Raw genomic sequence first — 25,162 nt, 5'->3', positions numbered from 1 at the left:
CATCACCGCCTCAGCTCCACCTCAGATCATCAGGCATTAGATTCTCATAAGGAGCGTGCAACCTACATCTGTCGCTTGTGTAGTTCACAGTAGGGTTCATGCTCCTATGAGAATCTAATGCCACTAATCTGACAGGAGGTGGAGCTCAGGCAGTAATGTGAGCGATGGGGAGTGGCTGTAAATACAGATGAAGCGTTGCTCGCTTGCCTGCCACTTACCTCCTGCTGTGCAGCCCAGTTCCTAACAGTATGGGTCCGTGGCCTGGGGGTTGGGGACCCCTGATCTATAGTTTATGCTTTAGAATGGAGAGAGGTTAAAGGCAGGGAGGCCATCAAGGAGGCTATTATCAAATGAGATGAGTAGGGTAGTGGCAGTGGAAATGCAAATGAGGGAATGTACTTCACAGGAGTAGCTTTAAATAGGATTTAGGTACTAAGAAGATAAAGAGGATATAAGAAGGGAAAGAGTTAAAAATGGTCTTGTTTCTATGGTTGTCATTAACTGAGATACGGAGCATTCAGGATGGGAAAGGGAGATGATGACTTTGATTTCAAACAAGTTAAACTTGCATTACCTGGGGAGTACCTTGGTGGACATGTTGGTTGACTGTTGGAAATACAGATCTGAAGCTCAGAGAAGAAATCTGGATTTGATGTGGAGGTATGGATTTGAGAGTCATTAGCACTGAGTGATACTTGAAGCCTCCACTGGAATGAATGAAATTGCCCTGGGAGCATTTAAGGAGGGTTGCAGGGAAAATGAGGCTTTAGTGAAGATTGATTAAATGTATCAGGAAGTTGGAAGAGAGAAAGAAGAGATGAATATCTCAGAAGGCAGGGAGATCTTTTAATGGCAAGACTAGAGAGAGGTAGAGTAGGATAAAGATTGGATAGAGGCTGTTGGTGATTATTAATGACCCTTGAGAGAGTGTGTATCTTTGATTGACTAAACATTTTAAGAAAATGTTTTGTAATTTTCATTACCTATTTACAAGTAGTCATTATATAGTATTTCTTGGAAAGACCTTTAGTTGAGGTTTATAATTATGATTTCCAAAAGTTGCCCTTGTTTTGTTTTTTTATTTGTTTTTAAAGTAAAAATCAGTCCTTTGAGGAGTGGTATCAGAAGGCCATAACTTGGTGTGGGAACTGTTAAAAAAAAGTTTATTCTTATTAAGGAATAAAATTTCTACATTTAGTAGAAATTGTTTTTCCTTTTACAGATAGGAATTATTATTATTAAAGTAAACACAGTTCGTACATAGCCTTTAAAGTTGGAAAATAATCTTGATATTTTCACTTATAAATTTTTACATTTTTTTTACTTTAACGTATTTTTCTTTTGTCATTAACTCATAAAGTTAGGCAGCACTTTGTTTTTTTTAAATTTTGAGCTACTGGAAATTGAGTTCCCTCAATTATTTTATAACTGAGTTGTCCAATTGTAGGCTAAACAGTGCCATAGCATTTTCTGGGAATGAAATTTGAGCTAGGGTTGAGAGAGCCACCTTTTAAACTTAAGAAGATCTAAGAATGTGTACTTGTTGAATAGCTTTAAAAGCCTGTTTTTTGTTGTTTTTTTTTAAATGAAAGCTGCTTTATTTATTTATTTTTGGCTGTGTTGGGTCTTCGTTTCTGTGCGAGGGCTTTCTCTAGTTGCGGCGAGCGGGGGCCACTCTTCATCGCGGTGCGCGGGCCTCTCACTATCGCAGCCTCTCTTGTTGTGGAGCACAGGCTCCAAACTGCGCAGGCTCAGCAGTTGTGGTTCACGGGCCTAGTTGCTCTGCGGCATGTGGGATCCTCCCAGACCAGGGCTCGAACCTGTGTCCCCTGCATTGGCAGGCAGATTCTCAACCACTGCGCCACCAGGGAAGCCCAGCCTGTTTGTTTTTTATTTTTAATTGTATAATAATATATGGATATTTTCCTTTTTGTAAAAAAAATTTTAATTATAGTATTACAGACAATTAATTTTGGCCACTGACCCCCCCCCCCCAGTCCACTTCCTGGAAGTAATAACTGTTATTAATATGGGGCATAGTTTTTCATATTAGGAATCCTTATATGCCAGGAACAGTTAGTATGAAAACTTGATTATAGATTAATTGAAAACTTGAAACATAGGAACTAAGCTGCAAAAAAATAGAAAATTGTAAAATTAAGGCTTTAAAAGTCTTTTACTGTGTGATTTATTGTCCTAAGTTATAGTGTCTTCTTCCCTTAAAAAAGGAGAAAAAGAGAAGAGAAAAACTTCATGTAAGAATAAAATTCCATTTCCAGTGAGGATCCTAATAATATTAAAACATATATATTTAACCTTCTAATGTGTATTTTCTAGTTATTTTAGTTTTCAGAGGGATCTAGGTTTAAGCAGTTAAACCATGGTTATCTTAGTAGACTGGTTAACTTGTTTTTCTTTCCCCATGGTTTAGAATGTTATAAGAGAATTTCAGTAGGATATTAGAGACCTGAATTCCTTTCATGACTCTATCACTAACTGCCTTTGTGACCTTAAATAAGTCACTCTACCTTCTTAGGCCTTGTTCACCTATGAAATAAGGTTGGGTTTAAGATAGTGAAGGTATTTCTTAAACCCTTTGAATTGTAATTTCTCCTGGCATTTAGCTCTTAAGTCAAACCTACTGTTTAAAAATTGCTTATGACTACACTTTTGTGTCTGCTTGCATAGGGACTGTATCAGTTATCTATTGCTACATAACAAATCACACCCCAGTACTCAGTGGCTTAATTTAGCAATCGTATATTTGCTCATGATTCTGCAGGTTGTCAATTTGGGCCAAGCTCATCTGGGTGGTTCTTCTGGTGGTCTCACCTGGTGGTCTCACCTGGGGTCACTAATGTGCAGTTACCTGAAAAATTGACTAGGCTGAATGATCTGACCCATATGTCTCATGGCTGGTGCTGTCCATTATCTGAGCCTTCCACTCCACACGTTATTGAGGTTGCAAGAGGGTAAGCCCTACTGCAGGTGCTTATTAAGACTACTTGCATTACATTTGCTGATGTCCCATTGGCAAAAGTAAGTGGCATGGCCAAACCCAGAGTCAGTGCTGGAGGGGACCACACAGTGGCATAGAACAAGGAAGTATGATTTATTGGAAGCCATTAATATACTAGTCTACCACAGAGACCAAAAGGTATCAATCTAAACCCTGTACACGAAGGCATCTAAGTGTTGCCATCGATTGAATTGCTGTTACTGATACTGCCAGAATTTGTTCAGTCCTCTGGTTCTTTTTCATCTTGTATAGGCAGTCACACTTATCGCTACTTTTATCTGCCCTTTCAGCCATTTCTACTAGCAGCCAAGTAGGAACAAGGCCATCAAGATTTTGCCAGTTGGTGATCTGTATCAGGATGAAATTTCTAAGAATATGTTGTGCTTAAAAATGGGGGCCTAGTATAACATGATATTTACAGATGGTAAGAAAATGCTTCTTAGAAGTGGTAATGGAAAGCTAAGAATACTTTTTTTACTTAGAGACCAACAGAAATGGTTTCTGTGTCCACAGTTCCTTCATTTCTTTTTGTGTTTCCTCTCCTTGTCTGATTTTAAGGAACTAATATAGCATCTGGTATATATGTGTGTATATATGTGGTCTAAGCTCTTTCTGTCTATGGGTTTGTCAGTACAGTGGGGAAATGAAATGGTACCTTTAAATAATGTGTTGGGTATTTGGTTCCTGGGGTGGTTGGTTGATTATTTATATATTTGTTTATTTTCAATGTTGGTGATCTCACAGCTAGTGAAATAATGAGTTAACTTTGTTTAAAATAGTAAACATTAAACTAAAACACTTTGGAGACTGTTGGAGGCATGGAATAGGTTTCATTAGAGCTGAAAGTTGTTTCAAATACAGAGGAGGTAAATGAGATGTAGAATTTAAATAAATTGCCCAAGATCACACAGCTTAGTAAGTAACAGAATTAGTGTCTGTAGTGTCTGTAGTGTAGACACTACAGAGTTAGTGTCTGTGTTGGAAGGAGCATGAACAGGCAGGCATACCTTGGTTTTGAAAGCTGGCTTTAGCACTTATTAGTGGGCAGTTTTTGATATCATTCAGCTTTCCTCATCTGTAATATATGCTCTTCCCCCAAGATTGTTATGAAGATTAAACAAAATGTGTAAGAATATTTACTACCTGGTAGCTGTTCAGTAAATGCTGGCTTTTCTTTCAGTTCAGTGCTCTTTTCACTGTATCAGGCTGCCTACCTTTAATATTTAAAAGCTGTCATCTAACCTGTTTAACTAAGGATAACTCACAACAAATAAGAATGATGATCGATTTTTTTGGTCTTATTTGTATTTCAGATACTTGTTCCTCCCCTCCCTGTTCCTCTCCTCCTTCTCCAACTTCTTTTCCCTTTTACCTTCCCACCTTTCTCATTCATTCTTTTATTCATTTTCCCTCCCTCCCTCCCCTCCTAACCCTTCTCTACCCTGTTTGATTCCCTAGGGCTGATGACATATATTTCTTTTTCATATGTTATATTGCCTATTGAAGTGCTGAACATGTTGCAGGTATCCTAATACCTAATGACTTCAAATATTTTTCTTTATTTTTCTCTGTTGTTCTTTGTCAGTTTCTCTGACTTCTTGAGATCATGTGTTCTTCCCTGCTTCTTCAGGCTGACTAAATCTTTACATTTTAGAAACTGACATCTTAAAAGGAACTTGATAAGAATAAGAGCTGGCAATAAAATTGCAGGTTTTTCTCAACTTACAAACGGCTTATTTATATGGCTAGTCAGAAAAGAGTTTCCCCCTCAGAAGACAAGAACCATTCAATTGTTTTGTGACAGTGAGTACCATGGATACATGAGACATGAAATAGGAGGAAGAGGGTCCTTGCCTTAGGATTGTTTTTTTTTAACCTGTGAACTAAGAGAGGATTCTCTCTTGGGAAGGCACTTGTGACAAAGAAGATGTGTTTCCAGTGATCTGAGTTGTGAGTTATAAATAGAACAGGTAGATTCTTACTCTAGTTTTTAGAAGCATTATTGGTTAAATAGACTTTGGTTAAGGAAATCTGGAAATCAACTCACCATTTAAAATACAAAGCCATTGTGATTATTTGTTGAATCAGTAAATGAATCAAACCAGAAAACTTCTGAATAAACTTTTTTAAAAGCCCTTTTTTTAAGTTGGGGGCTTGCTTTAGTGATGTTTGTATGCATTATACATGCACATGTATGTACATCTACATACACATTCATAAATTATGTATAAAACTAAAAATCCTGGAAATTGTAGAATAAGGGTCTTATAATATTAAATTTTTAAATAATAGCTTTATTGATGTGTTATTTACATGCCATAAAACTTACCCTTTTAAAGTGTGCAATGCAATGGTTTTAAGTATATTCACAGAGTTGTGCAACCATCACCACTGTCTAATTCTAGAATAAAATTTTAAAGACAGTTTTTCTGTGTTTGTTTTCCTGTTATGCCTTTTCTTTCCACTTGATGCACAAAAATTGATATATCTTGACAGAAATTTTTTTTACTGTTTTCTCAAAGTTTTCAAATGTTGAACTAAAAGATCAAGATGGTCATAAGTGAAAAGGGTATGAAGTATAATTAGGGTACTTAAAATGGAAATTCTTGTTTGATAAAATAAAGTGAACTATTTTTTACTTTAGCATATATCCTTTGTTGAAGCTTTTGTGTTGAATATTGGAACAAATTGTCGGTCATATGCAAAACTATGTCTACTTCTTAAAACTTGAATTGAGGAAGGAAATGCTTTGTACCAACATGGCAAATACTTCATTATAATAAGAACATTTCTGTTTCTTCCTCTCATACTTCTTTGTTCATTGTACTGTATCTGTCTCTGAGACGTAGAAACTCTTTAGGGAACTGCTTTGATTTTTTTGTGTGTGTGTATGCATTGAAGCAGCATAAGCAGTGTTTACAGTGTTTTGATAAAGCAAATTTTTAATAAAATTGTTTTAATCCCATAATTTCAAGTCAGTTTTCAAAATTATTAGTGACCATATGATACTGTTTTTCTGTTCTCTTAATTAGAGCTTATAAACTCTTATTAAATGCAGATATGTCTGCTCAGACAGAACATATGGTTTATTCATAGTGTTAAGGAGTTGAGAGGATTAGTTTGCACTATCATTGTACATTGAAAACGCAGTTGCATATAAATACAACTGAGTTTTGGTCTAAACCCCTAATTCAAAATGGCCCAGAGAAGGGTCTGCCAATGGGTAGAGGGAAATGAGGCACATTTTCATTTTTTAGGATATAGAAAAATGCTTTATAAAAATGGATTTTTTGATATCAACAGATACAAATTATTTTTAAATGTTTTCTACAACGTATTATATGTAACAGTGCTAACGGTTATATATAATATGTTTCCTCATTGTTCTACTTATTTCTTACAGGAAAAGTAGCCATCAAAAAAGAAGACTTGTGTAACCACAGTGGCAGAGAAACTTGGTTTTCACTACAGCCTATTGATTCCAATTCAGAGGTTCAGGTAAATATTAAGGATTAAGTGATGGAAGAGATTGTCACACACAGAAAATAAGTGTAAAACGAACTAATTATACTAGTTCATTTAAAGAGAGATTATCATACCTTATTTTAAATTCTGGCACCAAATATTATAGACCTCTGAGTAACATATAACTGGAAGGAAATGCCTCGCCACATGAAATCAAGAATAATGTACGTGTATGTGCACGTGTATGTGTTTGGGGGGGTTATGTTAGGAGGACATTTTTTTTCCTTCCATAGTTCTTTTATTTGGGTCACAGTAGCAAATTACTAACTTTTTTAGATGGGGAAATGGTTTTAATGGAAAAGATATATTTTATTAATTCTGAGGAGAATCCTTAGAAGTCTGTGATTTATTTCATCTGTTCTGACCAGGATGCTCTCTTTACTCTCTAATACACTAGACTTGGGAAAATGTTATTCATTCAAACCATGCCTGAGCCCACCATGCAGAGCTTTCATTCCCATACCTACCCTTCCTTTTGTTCATCTTTCTTTTTATTTGAAAGGGTATCATTACTTATTTTAAAGCTCTTCTTTCCTCTTGCCAAAATAAGAGATCTTAAAGATTCTGTGTGTGAATAAAGATGTATGTTTAGCGATGTAGCTTAACTTTTGTATTTGTTTCTCAAAAGTCTGAGTTACTCTTAGAAATTATTTCTATCTAAAGGGAATCCTTTTTTTGTAACCCTATTTATTTATAAAATATGATAAGGATTGTGAAACCATTTCCCAAGGGCATAACAGCAAGCAGAATTCTTCTTCTCTAAAAGAAGTTATAATTTGCCACTATGACTCAAACAGAAGTTTTAGGTAAGAAAAAAGTACTGCACACACCCCCACAGGTATTTGCAAATAAAGTGCCTGTGTCTGTTTCCTCATAACCTCTCAAGCATTCTGTTTGATTAAATTCTCAAAAAATTAAGTATTTGTTTGCTAAGACCCCTTCTTAAGTATAAAATATAATCGAAACTTCTCCTGTTTTTCCACCCTACCCCATTTTAATGTTCTTTTCTTTCCATTTGACAATAACTTTTATTCTTATCCCAGTTATACTGTATGGTAAATGATCCAGGTGAGAGGCAATGTGATGAAGTGGAAAGGGTTTTAAAGTAGAAGTCTAAAAAGTGAGGTCCTAATTTTCATATGTGGTTATTTTACTGACCTTGAATTTTATTTCTATAAAATGGGAATGAAAGTTGCCATGTTGACTCATATGATTGTGAGAATTAAATGAAATACCTTTAAGAGTATTTTGAAAGCTGTTAATAGTTACAAATGTAAAATGTCTGTTTACCACCAGTCAGTCAGGTGTCCATTTCCCTAATACGCCTTTACCAAAAGGCAGACATGAAAGTTTTGAAGTGCTAGTTTTTCTTTTTAATAGTTTTAACAAAAAAGAAAGATAAGAAAAGGCTTTGAGAATTTGGTCTAAAATGAAGTTTGAGGATTATTTTAAGATGTAGTTTATTAAAGTCCATTCTTTTTCTTGTGGCCAGTGTTACTTGCTAAAGGATTTAAGGGACCCAGCTCTCCAAAGTTAGAAATTTCTATAGAATACTCTTTATATAATTATTGGAGATGGTATTAGAGATCAGTACTGGGTAACAGGCTTTTTATTTGATTGTATGTATAAAACTCATGGCTGAAACACAAAAATCTGCAAACAGCATTTAACCGTTAGATATCATGACATTTTTTATTTGCTACGAATTATTTTCATAACCATGAGTTTTTAACCTTTACAGTTCTTTTGTCTTAAATGATAGTTGATCTGTAAGATCTACTCACTATTTAAAATAAACTTTAGAAGGAAGAGTACTTTAGGGGATGGGAGGGGGTGCATGACACTTATCACATTAATCTGGTACATTGGGAATATTGTTTTGCTCCAAAGCTGATCTAGGAATATTAAATCAACCTCGTGAGTCTAAAAAAGTTAGAAAAGCAGCCTGATTCATACAAATCCTATTTTGTTAATGAATTTGTTCACTTGCATAAGTTTTATAAAATTTCATTAAAATATCATGGAAATAAGAGCAGTTGATGGCGCCATAGGAGAAAGCTGTGAGACAGATTGAGTTCAGCAGGAATTTAATAATTACTATTAGTAATTAGAACAGCATATATCTAGCACAGTACTAAGGATTTAATATATTTTATCTGACTTAATCTTCAGATTAGCATTATGAGGTGTAGGTAGCATTACCTATATTTTGTAGATGTGGAAAATGGATTCATAGAGGTTAAATGACATCTGCAAAGTCACAAAACTGTTAAGTGATGGAACCATCATTCCCATAAAGAGCATGTCTGATTCTAAAACTCCTAACCACGGTGCTTTACTACCTTTCACTATTCTGTACTGTTGGTCATAAAAAGGCTTCAACATAGATTATTAAGAGAATCACTTAGGAAAATCTGAGTATAAGGCACAGAAGCTTACCCAAATTAGCTCAAAGAAAAAGGGAGGGACATTAGAAAGTTCCTGGGAAGCTCCTTGCAGTATAATTACAAGAATTTCAGTATGACCAGTGAGAGCTAGAAAGTTGTCAGGCATTTACATGGGAGCTGCATCCTAAGTGGAGATCAGGTTTCTTACTATAATAGACTTCATACAGTTCGCATAGAATTATTTTTGAAAAGACTTTAATTTCTCATAAAGTATACTAAAATAATGGGTGGTTTGTTTGTTTTTGGTTGACCACCACATAAAATAGCTGGCTTGCATTTAACACCACGGTGAATGAAAAATACATACTGTATCTTTAAAGCGTAGACTTCTCAACACAGCAGTAGGTACTGCAGGAGGCACATAGGATTGAGACCCACTGATTCCTTTCTCCCTACTCATGTGCTCATTGTGCTCCTTGAGTATAAGTGCTCACTGTTTAAATAGTCTTTTTCTTCTTTCCCTTTTATTTTGTAAAGTGAATAGTTAATGTTTTCTCTCTATTTTTTCCCTCCAATTTTTTTTTTTTTGGCTGTGTTGGGTTCTCGTTGCTGGGCGCAGACTCCTCTCTGGTTGTGGCGAGCAGGGACCACTCCTCGCTGCGATGTGCAGGCCTCTCATTGCGGGGGCCTCTCGTTGCAGAGCACAGGTTCTAGGCGCGTGGGCTTCAGTAGTTGTGGCACACGGACTCAGTAGTTGTGGCTCGTGGGCTCTAGAGCGCAGACTCAGTAGTTGTGGCCCATGGGCCCAGCCGCTCCGAGGCATGTGGGATCTTCCCAGACCAGGGCCCGAACCTGTGTCCCCTGCATTGACAGGCAGACTCCCAGTCACTGTGCCACCAGGGAAGCCCCTGCTCTAATTTTAATAACTATTCACTTTGCAAAATGAAGGGGAAAGAAAAAAAACGTTTAATGATGAGATTCCATGGTATTCTTTTCGTATGTCTTATGAGACTAACATGTCTCTCCCTTCTGCTTCTCTCTATAAATCCACTCTAATTTCTTGTTGACAGCTAAAAAATGCCACATCCATCTTTGGGTCTACTTGAGCATACGGCCCCCTCACCCTCTTAAGGTCTGACTCAGTTCTCTGCCACAATTTAGAGAGAAAATTTGGCAGACTTGGGTCACATGCCCACTGCAGTCTAATTTGATATGATTGGGGATTAAAGTTTTGGGGCGTTGTCCCCTAAGAAAGGGATTTAGGTAGAGGAAATGATTGGTATCTCTACTTCAGAGGAGATGTTTGATTTCCTAGCTCTAATTGGCATTTGTACCCAAAAGAGTTGCTAAATTATTGTTGTCTGAGGATCTTCAACTGTGACATGAGAACTTCAGTATATAGGATTCCCTTCAGTTCTAAAGTTCTAGGGAAGTAACATGTAGAAACATAATTTAGCCCTCAGATGAAAGGATTCCATAGTAGTAAGATGGGTTTTATACCAAAACAGTTCAAAAATTGCTAAGAACACTAACCTCTTACCTTGAATTGTTTCCCAGACGCTTTATTATTGCTGTTAATGTTAATTGTTTTCAGTTTTCTTTTCAAACATTCAAGACAGTATTAATAATATTTCATGAGTGTGTTTTGCTACACTTTTTTTTTCCTTTTCTTTTTGTTTTGTTTTGCAGCGTTCCCCTGTGGCTTGAACTATTCTTTTCTCAACCCACTCTAATCTGCCTTCAAACCCCACAGTGGGTTGGAGGGAGAGCGTAGACAGCTCTCAATAATGTTACGCATGACACTGTGTTAAGTCTAGTGGACATTTTTTAGTCCTCCTCTTACATGGTCTTTCAGCAACTTTTGATACTGTTGACTGCTCCCTCTTTTTCAAAGCATTTCCTTCCTTAAGTTTGTGGTCCTGGTTATCATCCTATTTCACTTGGTGTTCTTTCTCTGTATTCTTTGCCACATAAACGAAGTTAATATGAGTTGTATCAGTGCCCCTTCCTATAAATCTTCTTTTGGCTTAGGTCATCTGCAGCCATGCTTTTAGCTATTTGGTCCTGGAGCTCACAGTAACTAAGTATTTTTCCTTTCTTTATTTTTTAGGTACTATAATAAAAAGTATGCTTTTATATAAGACTGATTAAACCAAATCTGTCATATGGAGAAGTTGGTGCTCTCATTAATTAAGGGTGTTTGTCTCACACAACTTGTACAAGCAGTGAATCCAGATGCAATATCAATCACATCCTTTTGATGTAATTACTTAGTTAATAAGTCTTTTTACCAACAGGCTTATCTTGAATTTCTGGATCCTGCCATAAGTTATTGATTGTTTTATAGGTTGTGTGTTTTTGTGTGTGGGGGTGGTGGTAATATGGCCTCTGCCCTTGTTTAAAACAAGCAAGCATTTTTAAAAAATCCAAAGATTATAGCTAATAATGCATAAATCAAGGGTTTTTTTTACATGCTCAATTAAGACATAATGAGTATAAAGGTATCTTAAAAACTTCATTTGTAAATTTATAAACATGAAATAATAAAGGAATGAGCCATTCTAGATCATAATAAATACTTCTTTAAAGAGAAAACAAATCCATCCATAAACAGAAGGTATTAAGTAAAACTTTTATTTTTTCATCAGATAGGCAGTCGTGTCCAAAATGATTTATAGAATTAATTACTATATATAAAAGCATCCATCAGAAATCTAGAAGTTTCCTTCATATGAAGAAAAATTTTCATCAGTTGAAATATACTTGAGTTCTGTGGAATGGTTGTTAAAATTTAATTTAATCATTGTTTAAATTAATTTATTAATGTTGATAAAACAAAAAAATGTTTAGACTCAGGAAGTTTTTAAGTGCGTGCATTGTGTTTTGCCCAAATAACTGTATTCATTTGAATTTCCCAAATTGTATGCAGAAATTCACATAATATCTTCTAAATGGTACCAAGACTATACATTACTATAAAATTAAAATAATCACAGATTTTTCTGTGTGAAATTTTTGTAGCAGTAACTGAAATAAAGTTAGAATATAAACCTTCAGACAGTAATAAGTTCCTAAATATGCTGCCTAATACAAATTAATGTGATATAATTGCTTATATCAACCTAATATAATTAGTGGTATGAAATATATATAGAATAATACCCTTTAAGTATTTGATTTATTTTTAAATTTTGTCACTATTTTGTCACTGAACCTCCCCTAGGAGGTTGGATAATAAGAAAGCTGTTGTGGACCAATGACATTGCATGTTTATCACCAAATATAGTTCCTTGTCAGCATCTTACAGTTACCTCTTTGTAAGTAATGTCCCTGTTTTCTTTTAGTTACCTTAGGATTTTCTCTTTATATTTTGTTTTCATCAGTTTTACTATGCTGCACCTACGTGTGATTTTCTTTTTATCCTGCTTGGGTGTTCCTAGGGGCTCTTGATTACTGTGCCTTGATGTCTTTTGTCAGTTTAGGAAAATTCCAGGCAGTTATCTCTTCAGCTTTTTTTTTCCCCTGTTCGTTCTTTCTCCTCTCTTCTGGGACTTCAGTTACGTGAATAATAGACCATTTTACTATGTCTCATATGTCTCTTATACTCTCTCCCTCTCTGACTAACCTGTCTCCTATTTCACCAATCCTCTTTTCAGCTGTGGCTAATCTGTTAAATACATGTTCATTTTGGTTATTTTATTGTTTAATTCTAAATTTTTCATTTGACATATTTTATACTTTACAGGTATTTGCTGAGTTTTTCATTTTGTTTTCTATTTCAAAAAAAGAAAAATCTGTCCGTTAACTCCAACATCTGTGTCTCCTGTGAATCTGCTCTTTGTCAGTTTTTGATTTTTTGGTTTTTGTGTTTGCAGGGGGTGGGTTGGTGTGTGGTCTTAGGGCATGCTTTGTAATTTTTGATGGAATGCTGGACATTGAAATATGAGCTATTTTAGAGATAACTTGAAACTCTGGATGATATTTTTTTCTTCCTCCAGGAAAGATTTACTTTAGCTTTTGGCATGTGGTTAGGCTGGAAACCGATCACTTTAATCCAGTTAGGGATTTGGCTGATTCCAGGCTAGGTTTTACTCTTTGTAAAGGCCGATCTATGTTGTTCACCCTTTGTACTCAAGCATAGGCCTTTAAAGGTTCCAACAGAAAGCCTGGGTGTTTATGAGAGCCACTCTATCTTGGTGGGCCCTGGGCTCCCATTTTTATCATGCCCAGTGTGAGACTGTGGAAAGTTTTGAGTAAGCTTTCCAGCCTCTCAAGCCACTGCTGAAGTTAGGGAGTCCTTTTTAATAAGCTTCTTTGGATGCTCTACCGGCAACTTCTGTTTATATCTCATTGGCCAGAACTGTATCTTATGGCTATCCTTAGCCACTGTCCCTGGCTTCAAGGGAAACTAGGAAATGTTTTGCTGAACTCTCCTCCCTACCCCACAAATAAACTAGTTTTGCTACAATCTAAATCTATAAAATGGTGACAAATGCAAGTAAAACTGAACTGTCATGTGAACATAGTAAGGAATACTAAATTTTTCTTAAATGTTTTCAAATTTGGGTTTCTAACACTAAAAAGTAGCTTCAAATAATTTTTAAAATTTCTTGTTCATTTTACTTCATTAGAAAGCAAAACACAATGGTAGTAGAAACTTACAAAATCTAGATGAACAAAAAGAAAACAATTGGAAATCCTACCAACCAAAGATAAGTTCTATCAATGTTTTGGTAGATAGCGTTGTAGTAATTTTATATAGTAATATATATAGTATGTTTTATTTTTATAAATTAATATTGTATTATACACCCTCTTGTGACTTGTTCCTTCTACTAAGTATCATGTATATATTTCCATGTTAAAGTATATAATGAGGTAGTGTTTTATAGTTTAGAAATTATAATTTCCTTAATTTAACTCATAATGCTTTTTAATTTTAGTGTTCCACCCTTATAGTATGTGTCTTGTGTCTGCTTGTTCTCTCCCCACTCTTTTCTTGACCAGATTAATACGTAATTACGTTATTGTTGACTAATGCCAAAGGAATGTTCTGTTTAACAGCCAGCGGGAGTAATGAACATATTAGGTAGGCTCTGACTCTGATAATGATTCCTGGGAGAACCCCATTAAATATCTTCTGATTTCTAGTCTTGAGTTGATACAGTGCTGTGATTTTTAGTTGTGAATGAAATTATTATACTTTTTTCCTATTCTATATTGTTTGTATTGTTTTAAAAATAGATTAGATCCTAGACATTTCCTGAGAAACAGTTGGGAGTGCCTTGTTAGTATACAGTTTCTACCATAAAATACATACATGTTAAAATGGTACAACTGCTTTGAGATGTAAATGTTGGTGCAGTTGGCTAGGCTCACTCATTTGTCAAGTGACACAGATGCTGGTGTGACAGCAAATATGATTCAAAATTCTGGTTGAGTAATACTATAAATTACTACCTATCATGAACCTTCTTGAGGTCACTCTTGAATAGTAGGGGTTGTGATTATTAAATGCTGGACTAATGAAAAACCTATTTTATAAATTATGTATGGTTTTATAAATATTTGTGTCTAGATTTTTAGTGGAAGGTTGGCTAGATATAGTTCCAGTTCCACCTAACTGCTAATTTTATGACAGCTATTGCCTTTGTTTTTTAGAGCTTAGTTTTCTCATGCAGACTTTTGTGTTGAGATCCATCAGTGTTTATTGCTCATCTGTCTAACGCTGAGATTTGTAGTTAGTGGACCTCAGACTCACTCTTGTATAAAATATGCCGATTAAAAATAGGCTGATTGGGCTTCCTTGGTGGCACAGTGGTTGAGAGTCCGCCTGCCGATGCAGGGGACATGGGTTCGTGCCCCGGTCCGGGAAGATTCCACATGCCGTGGAGCGGCTGGGCCCATGAGCCATGGCCGCTGAGCCTGCGTGTCCAGAGCCTGTGCTCCACAACGGGAGAGGCCACAACAGTGAGAGGCCCGTGTACCGCAAAAAAAAAAAAAAAAAAGGCTGATTCAGGTTAGATTTCTGTGTATGTCTGAAAGGGGTTGTTCCAAAGAGGAACAGTGACTAGATAATAAACTTTCCTATCTCTGATGAAATAACTTATATCAGTAGTCCCTGGATATCACACCCGTGAAATCTCCAGTTGGCAATGTGGCAGTTTGTCTTGTCAGCTGGGTGGAGGTAATCCAACACTGATTCTTAACCAGTTCAGAATTGCTCATAGCCAGTTTAGAATTGCTCATCACCAGTGGCAGGGTAGAAATATCAAGCTCTAGATTATATTGTTCCTAAGCCTTTGTTTCTTGAGAAGTTGATAGTTTGCTTTAAACTTATACTACTGAATTTTTTAAAAATCCATTTATTAATGGCTGTTTAAGAAAGTAGTCCTTTATTTTCATTTTCAGTATCCCATTTTTTCATCAGTGCTCTTGGCCATATATTGTTATCTCTTATTTATTGTCTGCCCAACTAGATTGTGAGTTCTTATAAGCAGTGACTTTGTTTTATACTCCTTTGGATTCCTACCCACTCCCACAGTGCCTCCTAAAATGTAGTAGATATTCCATAAATCTTAATTATTTGAGAAAAGTAAGTGTTGGCAAATAGAATCTTACTAGCTTTAACTTAGTTTTATTGTTTTAGAATTGTATGATTTCTCTGTCTTTCAATGACAATAACTTGTCTCTATACTTATTATCTTCTCTGGAAAAAGCATTCTACATCTTGTAATTTGCTAAATTCAAAATTTCCTAAAACGTAAGTTTTGTCTTTCTTTTTGATTCATGATAATTGAGATAAATATTTGTTGAACTGGGCATAAAATTCTTAAATTTAATACCACGTGTGATATAAGCTTATTTTTCAGATTTTGATCTACATTGTTGGTTATTAGTCATTTAACAAGTACTTAATGGAGACAAAGCCATGTGCTAAGGATCACTAGTATTTAGTTAGTGAATAACTAAATATTATGGCTACCATTTGAAAAAGTACATACCTTTAATTAATATTTTATCTGTAAAATAGACTTCTCAGTTTGTAATTTTTTTTCATTATAGGGTAAAGTTCACCTTGAATTAAAACTGAATGAACTGATAACAGAAAATGGAACTGTGTGCCAGCAGCTTGTTGTACAGTAAGCATATTTCTTTTACCAAAGTCAACTAGATATAATTCTCCATTTTGTATTCTTTGAATTTTAAGCCAACTCCTTATTTTAAATACTTTAGAAACTTTTTTCAGAAATGAACTCTGCTATGCCATTCCTTTATTAATTTGTTTTCCACTTTATTTTCTCACATCTAGTCTACTCAGATTACATATGATGAGTCATTAATTCATTCAACCAGTATTTATTTAATGTGTGTTACATGATAGATATAGGATCACAGATAAACGTATCTAACCACCAAGCAGCAATGAGTTGGAAAAGCTTCCCAGTAGAGGGCCTCTAGAAACTCTAGATACAGCACAGCAGAGCATTAGGGACCTTGGGGCTAAAACTAAATGTGTACCTTGAGATTACCAGTATTGATTCTCACCTACTTTGAATTCCTTTTTTCCTCTTCTCTCAACTTATTTTTATCACCCCGATTCAAATCTTCTAACTGTTCTGGAAATCTGTTTCAGCCCAATCCTCCACCTTTTCCCTCTCACCCAAACCCTTCCTCTGTGTTGTCAACAAACAATGGGATATCCCTGGCTTCTGAATGTTTTCTCTCTGTCTTAACTGATACATGAATATCCCCTGAAGTACTGTTTCCTCTACTGCCTTCTCAATCTGAGCCTATGTATTCCACCATACCCATATACCTTAGAGCCAGGGAGTAGGGTCAATATTACTCTCCTACTGCTGCTCCAGGCTATGGTTTATTCTCCTAATTATGAACACCCCAGATCCTTTGAGGTATTCTCTCTATATATAAATATACATATTGATATTTATGTGCTTATATATATACATAAAATACTATATATAATATTACTCAGTTAATTTTTTCTGAACTCTTTTAAAGAAGGTTGCACATATTATAATCCTTAATATATCCGTGTGTATTTCCTAAGAAAAGGGATATTCTCTTAAATATAATATTTAAATGTACTTTAGTACAGTTATCAAATTCAGGAAATTTAACATTGTTACAATAAAAGTATAATCTGTAGTTTTTATATTTCAATACTTTAATCTACAGTTACAATATTTCACTTTTGTCAACTGTTCCAATAATGTCCTTTAAGACACATTTTTTCTCTCCAAGAAGGGATACAGTTCAAGATTATGTATTACATTCAGTTGTCATGTCTCTGATCTCCTTAACCTGTACTTTTAGCTATTCTTTGTCTTTCATGGAGGTGAGATTTTTGAAGAATACAGGCCAGTTGTTTTTTCACATGTTCCTCAGTTTGGATTTACCTACTAAAAACAGGATTTGTTTACAGTTTTTTCCCCTAGACTGAGAGCATATAGTGAAAGTATTTGGATTACTCTCTGCCCTGCTCAGTTCAGTTATGTTGTACATTTGAAATACAGTTAATTGGATTGATTTGGTTTGCATTTAGTTTAATGTTGTTTTCCCCCATCCTTGTTGGTTTACTTTTATTTTACTGAATATGTAGAATATCAGGATGACTTCAAAAGTCAAAACTATACCAAAAGGCATTACTCAGAGATGTGTTCAGTCCCCTCTCTTTATATCCAGCTCTAGGCAACCATGATCTGATTTCTCTCCTTATAGTTTTTGTCTTTTCCAAAATGTCATATGAACCGATCTATATAATATATAGTCTCTTGTGTCTTTTACTAAGCATGCTTTTGAGATTCATCCACATTATGTATCAGGAGTTCATCCTTTTTTAGGTATTATTTTCTTTGTTTCTTGCCATAACTTGGTAGATACTGTTGTCCTCGTTTTACAGATGATAAAACGAAGCACAGATTGGTTAAATAAGCCCAGGTTCGTACAGGGAGAGTAGAGCCTGGATTTGAACTCTGGCAGTTTGATTTTTTTTTTTTTTAATTTTGAGATAATCATAGATTTGCAAGAAATTGCAAAGTGCAGAGAGGTCCTGTGTACTCTTCACTTAGTTTCCTTCAGTGGTTACATCTTACATAACTATAACTAACAGTATAAAAACCAGAAAATTGACATTGTATAGTGACAGGGTATCATTTTATCACATGTGTAGATTTGTGTAACCACCACCACAATCAAGATACAAAACTATTTTATCACTGTAAATATTTCCCTCATGCTACCGCTTTATAGTCACACCCACTCCTTCCCCACCTCCATCCCTAATCTTTTGCAACCTCTAATCTGTCTCCATATCTAAAATTTTGTCATTTCAAAAATCCTGTGTAAATGGACTCTTAATAGTTTGTGACTTTCTGAGACTGGCTTTTTTCCACTCAGATCCAGCCAGCTGTGCACAAGTTTCTTAAAGATTGAATATAGTTGTGTCACTTTTTAAAATCTATTTTGCCAATTTCTGTCTTTTATTTAGTGAATTTATACATTTACTTATAATTATGGATATGTTAGGCTTAAATCCACCATTTTATTTTTTGTTTTCTGTCCCCTCTATTTTCTTTTTCCTGTGAGTTACTTGAACATTGTTTAGGATTACATTTTGATTTATCTATAGTGTTTTTTTAATCTATAGTGTATCTCTTTGTATAGTGTTTTTAGTGGTTGCTTTAGGTATTACATTGTACATGTGTAACTTATAGTCTACTGGTGTTGACATTTTAGCGGTTAGAATAAAATGTAGAAACCTTACCTTTTAATCCTCCACCATTTGTAATATAATTGTATTAAGTATTTCCTGTGCAACAGTGAAAACCACATCAAGGTGTTATAATTTTTCTTTCAGTTATTAACACAATTTAGAAAAGAAGAGAATTCTAGTCTATTGTATTTACTCATATTTTTGCTCTTTCCATATTCTTTCCTTCCTGTCATTTCAGGATCCCTTCTTTTATCACTGTCTTTATGTTTAGAGAATTTCCTCTTACCATTTTTTTTAGGATAGGCCTACTGGTGACACATTCTTTTAGTTTTTCTTCATCTGAAAATGTCTTGATTTTTTTCTTGATTCCTGAAGGATATTTTCACTGGATATAGAATTCTTGGTTGATAGTTCTTTTTTTTTTCAGCACATGAAAAATGTACCACTTCCTCTGGCCTTCATGATTTTTTTTTTTTTTTGGCGGTACGCGGGCCTCTCACTGTTGTGGCCTCTCCCATTGCAGAGCACAGGCTCTGGACGCTCAGGCTCAGTGACCATGGCTCACAGGCCTAGCCACTCCGCAGCATGTGGGATCTTCCCAGACTGGGGCACGAACCCGTGTCCCCTGCATCGGCAGGCGGACTCTCAACCACTGCGCCACCAGGGAAGCCCAAGTCTCCATGATTTTTGATGAGAAATCCACTATCATTCAAAGTGTTTTTCCTATGCAGGTTTTCCTGTGTTTCTCTCTGGATGCTTTCAGGATTTTTTCCTTTGTCTTTAGTTTTCTAAGTTTTAGTTTGACTATAGATTTGTTTGGGTTTATCGTGTTTGATTTTGGCTCAGCTTGAATCTATATGCTTATGTCTTTTGCCATATTGGGAAACTTTTAGCCATTATTTCTTGTTAAATTTATCAGCCCTGCCAGCTTTCTCTCCTCTCCTTTTGAGACTCCAGTGGCATGAATGTTAGATCTGTTATTGTCCCACACATCCCTGAGGCTCTGCCCTTTTTTTTCTGGTCTATTTTCCCTCCGTTGTTCATATTGGGTTATTTCTGTTGTTCTGTCTTTAAAAGCTCACTGGTTTTTTCCTCTGTCCTCTCCATTCTACTGTTAAACTCAACTATTGAATTATTTTTATGTTGGTTATTTATTTTTAAGTCCTAAAATTTCCATTTGGTTCTTCTTTATATTTTTATTTCCTTGGTGAGACTTACTGTTTTTTTGCTGAAACTTTCTATTTTTTCATTTATTTCAAACATGTTCATAATTGCTCATTGAATCATTTTTATGGTGGCTGCTTTCACCTTTTTGTCAGATAAGTCCAACGTCCATGTTATCTCAGCCTTGTCATCTGCCAGTTGTCTTTTCTCATTTAAGTTGGAGATTGTCTGGTTTTTCATATGTTGAATGGTTTTCAGTTCTATCCTGGACATTTTGGGTATTATATAATGAGACTCTAGGTCTTGTTTAAATCTTCTCTTTTAGCCAGGCTCCTCTGACCCTCTGCTGGTGGGGGAAGAGGAGACCCAGTTTCATTACTGTCAGGTAGAGGTAGAAGTCCAGGTTCCTGACTCAACCGTTCCTGATAACCCTGGGGGAAGAATGAGAAGTGTTCCTTGTTACTGCTGAACGAAAGTCATGGTTCACGCTCCCCTTAATTCCTTCCTGTTACCACTTTGGCGGGATAGGGAGGAGTACCTTACTGCTGCTCCACGTGGCCTCCACTGACACCCTGGTCGGGAGGAGTTAGTTACCCCTAGAAAGTGGTGAAAGTCTTACCTTCCCACTCAGCATTCCCTGACACCACCCTGGCATGGAGGGAGAGGAGTGCCTCGTTGGTGCTGGCTGGTGATGGAAATCCAGGCTCCTCATGTGGTCTCTACTGACTCCATGGGAAGAAGGGGCTCATTACAACCTGTCAGAGGTAGAAGTCTAGGCTCTCCCCTCAACTTCTGGCCTTTGTTGATGGGGGTGAGGGTGGATCCACAGTGTTTCTCATGGTGTTTGATTGGAGTAGATGGTTATTGCCTAAAAATGGTTTCTATCTTGCTAAGCTGCCCAGTTCCTGGTCCTTTGGCTAGAGAAAGCTGGCTTTTCTTAGGGCATTTTGTTGTCTGCTCCCATTGGTGGGTGTTTCTGGATTGGTAGCTTCTCTAGCACTCAGTCTGGGATATATAAAGTGTAAGAAAGCCCAGGGAATTCACTGCTGGGTTCCAATTTCCTTGGGTCCCCAGATCTCTAATTGGCTTGCCTTCTTCTCTTCACCTTTCAGTTTCTTATGTTTGTTTAACATCTAGGGTTTTTAGCAGTGCTTAATGGGAAGAAGGAGGTATGCATGTACTCCATCTTGTCCTAGAACTGGAAACCAGTCCATTTCTTTTTACTTACAAATAGTGTTCCTTTGTATGGAATTTGTTTACCCATTCACCAGTTGATGGATATTTGAATTGTTTCCCATCTGAGGCTATTATAAAGAAAACTGCTGTAAATGTTCACAGACAGGTCTGTATGTGGACATACGCTGATCTGCATTCTTTTCTTGCTTCTCTTTTTCACTTAAGCCTCCACTGTCCATATTCACTGTCCATACAGCAACAGAACTCCAGTAGTAGTTTTGTGGAACTTATTGCTGATTTCTCAACTTTAGAGGTATTTGAAGTTTGTGGTATTTTTGTTTTTTCAGTAATGCTCAAGGCATGGTTTTATGTATTGTTTTCTTTGTGCTCCTTGCTGAACTACAGTTTTGGGGAGTAGTGTGTGGAAAGGTTCATATCCCAGCAGTTGCTATTATTCTCCAGACCTGGAAGCTCCCCACTGTAGCATTTCCTGAACTTCAGTAAGACCTCCATCCACTAATCTCTACCACATTCTTACCTGCTCCTATTTTTACTTTCTTCTAGGTCTTTTTCTATGATCTGTTGCCATAGTCATTTTCTTACAGTTTCCCTGAACTCCCCTGATCTTCTCTTCCTTTTATATTTATATCCCTTTTATATGAATGAACTCAACTTCTTCTGTGTTCAGTCTGCACCTGAATATTGCTGGAGAAAATCACACAGAAAGACTAATTTTACTTTAAATTCATGATCACAAACCTCACTTGGATACTTACAACTATCATGGAGTTTTACTGTGCTTCTCTAATACACCTATGAGATTCTCCATCACTACAGACTGCAAATTGGTCACATCTTCCTGAATCCAAATCTGCAAACCTGTATTGGCCTCCATCTTTTTGTCCTTATGTTTTAGTCGATGAGGTGCTCCTTTTCTTGTTGGGAGTGAATTCTTCCATCTGAACTCTGGATTCTTTCTCTTTCCCCTACAAAGGACTTTGCTCCTTCAGTTATCCCTTCTTCTGTTTCATCAGCTTTACTTGCTCTTTTGGATTGTTCTCACCAGCATGTAAAGATGTTCTAGGATCTTCCATTCTAAAAGACATGCCTTCCCAGACCTCATCTCCAGCCCCCTCTCCCAGCTACCATCCCCATTTCTCTGTTCTCCTTTGAATGCAGACTTTTCAAAGTAAGATTGTCTAATAGATGTGTGTGTGTGTGTGTGTGTGTGTGTGTGTGTATACGTGTATACACTAGCTCTGAGTGTTCACTGAGAAGGCCTGCAAACAGTGTCATCCCAGTAGCAATGAGCATACTTAGCACCCATATCTTGATTTCTAAATACCATTCTCTAGTCAGCACTAGGCACTAGATCTTTTTGTGATGATGAAAATGTTTATGTCTTAACTGTCCAATATGGTGGCCACTAGCTTTGTGTGGCTTATTGAAAACTTGAAATATGACTAGTGCAACTAAAGAGCTAAATTTTAAATTTTGTCTAATTTTAATTAATTATAATTTAAATAGCTAAATGTGGCCAATGGCTACAGTAATAGAACTGCTCCAATAAAAAGAACGTGGAGGAGTTTTGTTTTGTTTTGTTTTGTCTTTTTAGCAGTGACTAGTTTCTGGGTTTGGGCAGAGAAAAATACAAGATGAGCCCACAGAATCTATGGAATCAGAAAGTACGGAATTGCTCAGAAAATAATGAGGGCATGTGGAAAGGATGTTGAAGTCAACTTGAAAGAGCTCCAAATAACCAAATCTGGGACAATTTGATCATCAAAATAAATAATGATAATAATGGATTAAAACCTGTAGAATAAAATAAATATCCATGAGCCAATGCTGATGTAACAATTAAGTAAATACATGGGAGAGAAAGGACTGCTTTTCCTTATTGATGAATATAGGACAAGTGATGGAAATAGAAACATCACTATTAGCAAACACTACAATAATAATTAGTGCAGGGACGAATCATCTAGAGATGCTAAGTGAGCATAAATGTAATGACAAACAGCATATATGCATAGTCTCAAAGAATAACCCTATAAGATGTCTGATAAGTACCATCTTAACTGAGTGATCAAAGTTAATGTCACTGATAATGAGACATTCAGTACCTCCTGTTAATTTGCATTGAGAAGGATATCAAGACACATAACCTCAATGTAATCGTGAACAGACATCAGACAAGTTCAATTTAAGGAATATTCTACAAAATAACTGGCCAGTACTGGCAAGATCATGGGACAAAGCAGGAAAAGTAAGGAACTGTTTTAGGATGGAGGGGACTAAGGAGACATGACAGCTAAATACAACTTGTTATTATTAACTAACATCGTATCAATGTTAGTTTCCTGCTTCTATAATTCTACTCTGATTACACAAAATGTTAACATTGGGTGATGGGTATACAGGAACTCTGCATATTATTTAACAACTTTTTGGAAGTCAGAAATTATTGCAAAATAAAACGTTTTTAAAAAATTGTGTACACCTTATGCATTCAACCCAGGTCTTTTTTCTAACTCCAGACTTACATGTCAGCCTACCTTCGATGTCTCACAGCATTGCAAATTTAACACATTTAAAGCTGCAGTATTGATTCTTGTATCTGTCCAGCTCCTCCCCATAGCTCAAGGCAGAAATATGGGAGTCACTTAAAATCTTTTCTCCTCTCTGTCCCCCAAGATTGGATCTATTTCTTACTGATTCTATAAAAATTTTTCTTGAATTTTCTAATTTTTCATAATACTTTCTGACATCTCCTTATTTCAAACCACCAATCATTTCTTACCTTGACTATTTCAATAATCTTTTAGCTGGTCTTCCAGTCTGCAATCCATTCTCTTTATAAGCAGCCCAGAGCAGTCTTCTGAAACATAAACTAGATCATGGCAGTCCCCTGCTTAAGCACTTAGTGATTTTTGCAGTGCTTTTAGAGTAAAATCCAATCTCCTTACCGTGGCCCATAAGAACCAGTGACCCGGCCTGCCTCTTTGATTTCATTTTGTGGCGTGCTTCCTCTTCATATGCTTGCTGGCCTTCTCTCACTTCTTCAAATGTGACATTACTCTTCCAGCTCAGAGATGTACATTTGCCTTTCCTTTTGCCTGGAATGCCGTTATGCCCATTCTTCTTCTAACTGGTTCATTCTTGTCCTTTAAGTTTCAACTTAAATATCACTTACTCTAAAATAGGGTACCCTGTTCTTTTTCTTCCATAGCACTTGCCACTATTTCTAATTATTATTATTTTTGATTTATTGATTGTTATCTCTTTCTTCAGGTAGACTCTGTGCTCCATGAGTGCAGGGGCCATGTTTGTCTTATTCACCTCATGGCTCCAGCATCTGGCACTTAATAGGCACTAAATAAATTTTAAAACAATTAAATGACGAAAGGTAACACTGTCTTCTTAAAGGATGAAGAGAAAGTAGCTTGCCTAGAAAAAGTGAGGTTTTTTTTTTTTCCCCAGAAGGAAAGAATAGTATAGGCAAAAATATGGAGGCGAGAAACAGCATGGTGTTGTGTGTGTGTGTGTATAATTAAAAGCAGTTTGATGTTGCCTAATATATGAACCTTGAGTCAAAGATTGGTCAGAAATTGGTAAATAGGCTGGAGCTAGATATTAAGAGCCGCTTATGTACCATCTGACCTTATAAAACTTACATGAGCTTATGGAACTATTGGAAGATTGTAGACAATAGAGTATGGACAAATTTGCATTTTAGAAAGATCAGATTTGTGACAGCAGTAAGTATAGAAAGGTGAATTTGAAGGGTGTTAGGGTGATCCAGGTCAGAGGTGATGGCTTCTGTGCCAGAGCAACAGTTGCAGATGTGAGAAAAGAGGCCAGATGAAGTAATATTTAAAGAGTAGAATCACTGAAACTTACTGATTGATTAGATATAGAAAGTGAGGAGGAAGGAGAATTTAAGTGTGGCTGTAGATTTCTAGATTGTGTTGCTTGGTGGTGGTGGTATACACAATGAAGAGAAAATACGGGAAGAGAAGCTGCTTTAATAAGAGATGGTAATGAGTTGAGTTTTAGCTGCTCTTGAACATCTAGGTAGGGATTTCCATCAGGCATTTAGATATAAAAATCTTTAACTCTGTGGTGAGATCTCATATAGAAATGTATGGTTGA

At 36.1% G+C, this 25,162-nt stretch overlaps 1 protein-coding gene across 5 annotated transcripts in view; it reads left to right on the top strand.

Moving 5' to 3' along the window:
• RASA2 (RAS p21 protein activator 2) overlaps positions 1-25,162 on the top strand; it is a 117,898-nt gene that overhangs the window by 32,023 nt on the left and 60,713 nt on the right. For all 5 annotated transcript variants that reach the window (XM_067737642.1, XM_067737641.1, XM_067737643.1 and 2 more), the window contains 2 exons: positions 6,423-6,517; positions 15,997-16,073. In XM_067737642.1, coding sequence (XP_067593743.1) covers positions 6,423-6,517; positions 15,997-16,073 — 172 coding nt within the window. The remainder of the gene's footprint in view (positions 1-6,422; positions 6,518-15,996; positions 16,074-25,162) is intronic.

Source organism: Pseudorca crassidens, chromosome 5 (genome assembly GCF_039906515.1).
Source record: "Pseudorca crassidens isolate mPseCra1 chromosome 5, mPseCra1.hap1, whole genome shotgun sequence".
NCBI lineage: Eukaryota > Metazoa > Chordata > Mammalia > Artiodactyla > Delphinidae > Pseudorca > Pseudorca crassidens.
The sequence above is the reverse complement of the archived record's forward strand: the minus strand, read 5'-3'. Positions and strand labels throughout refer to the sequence as shown.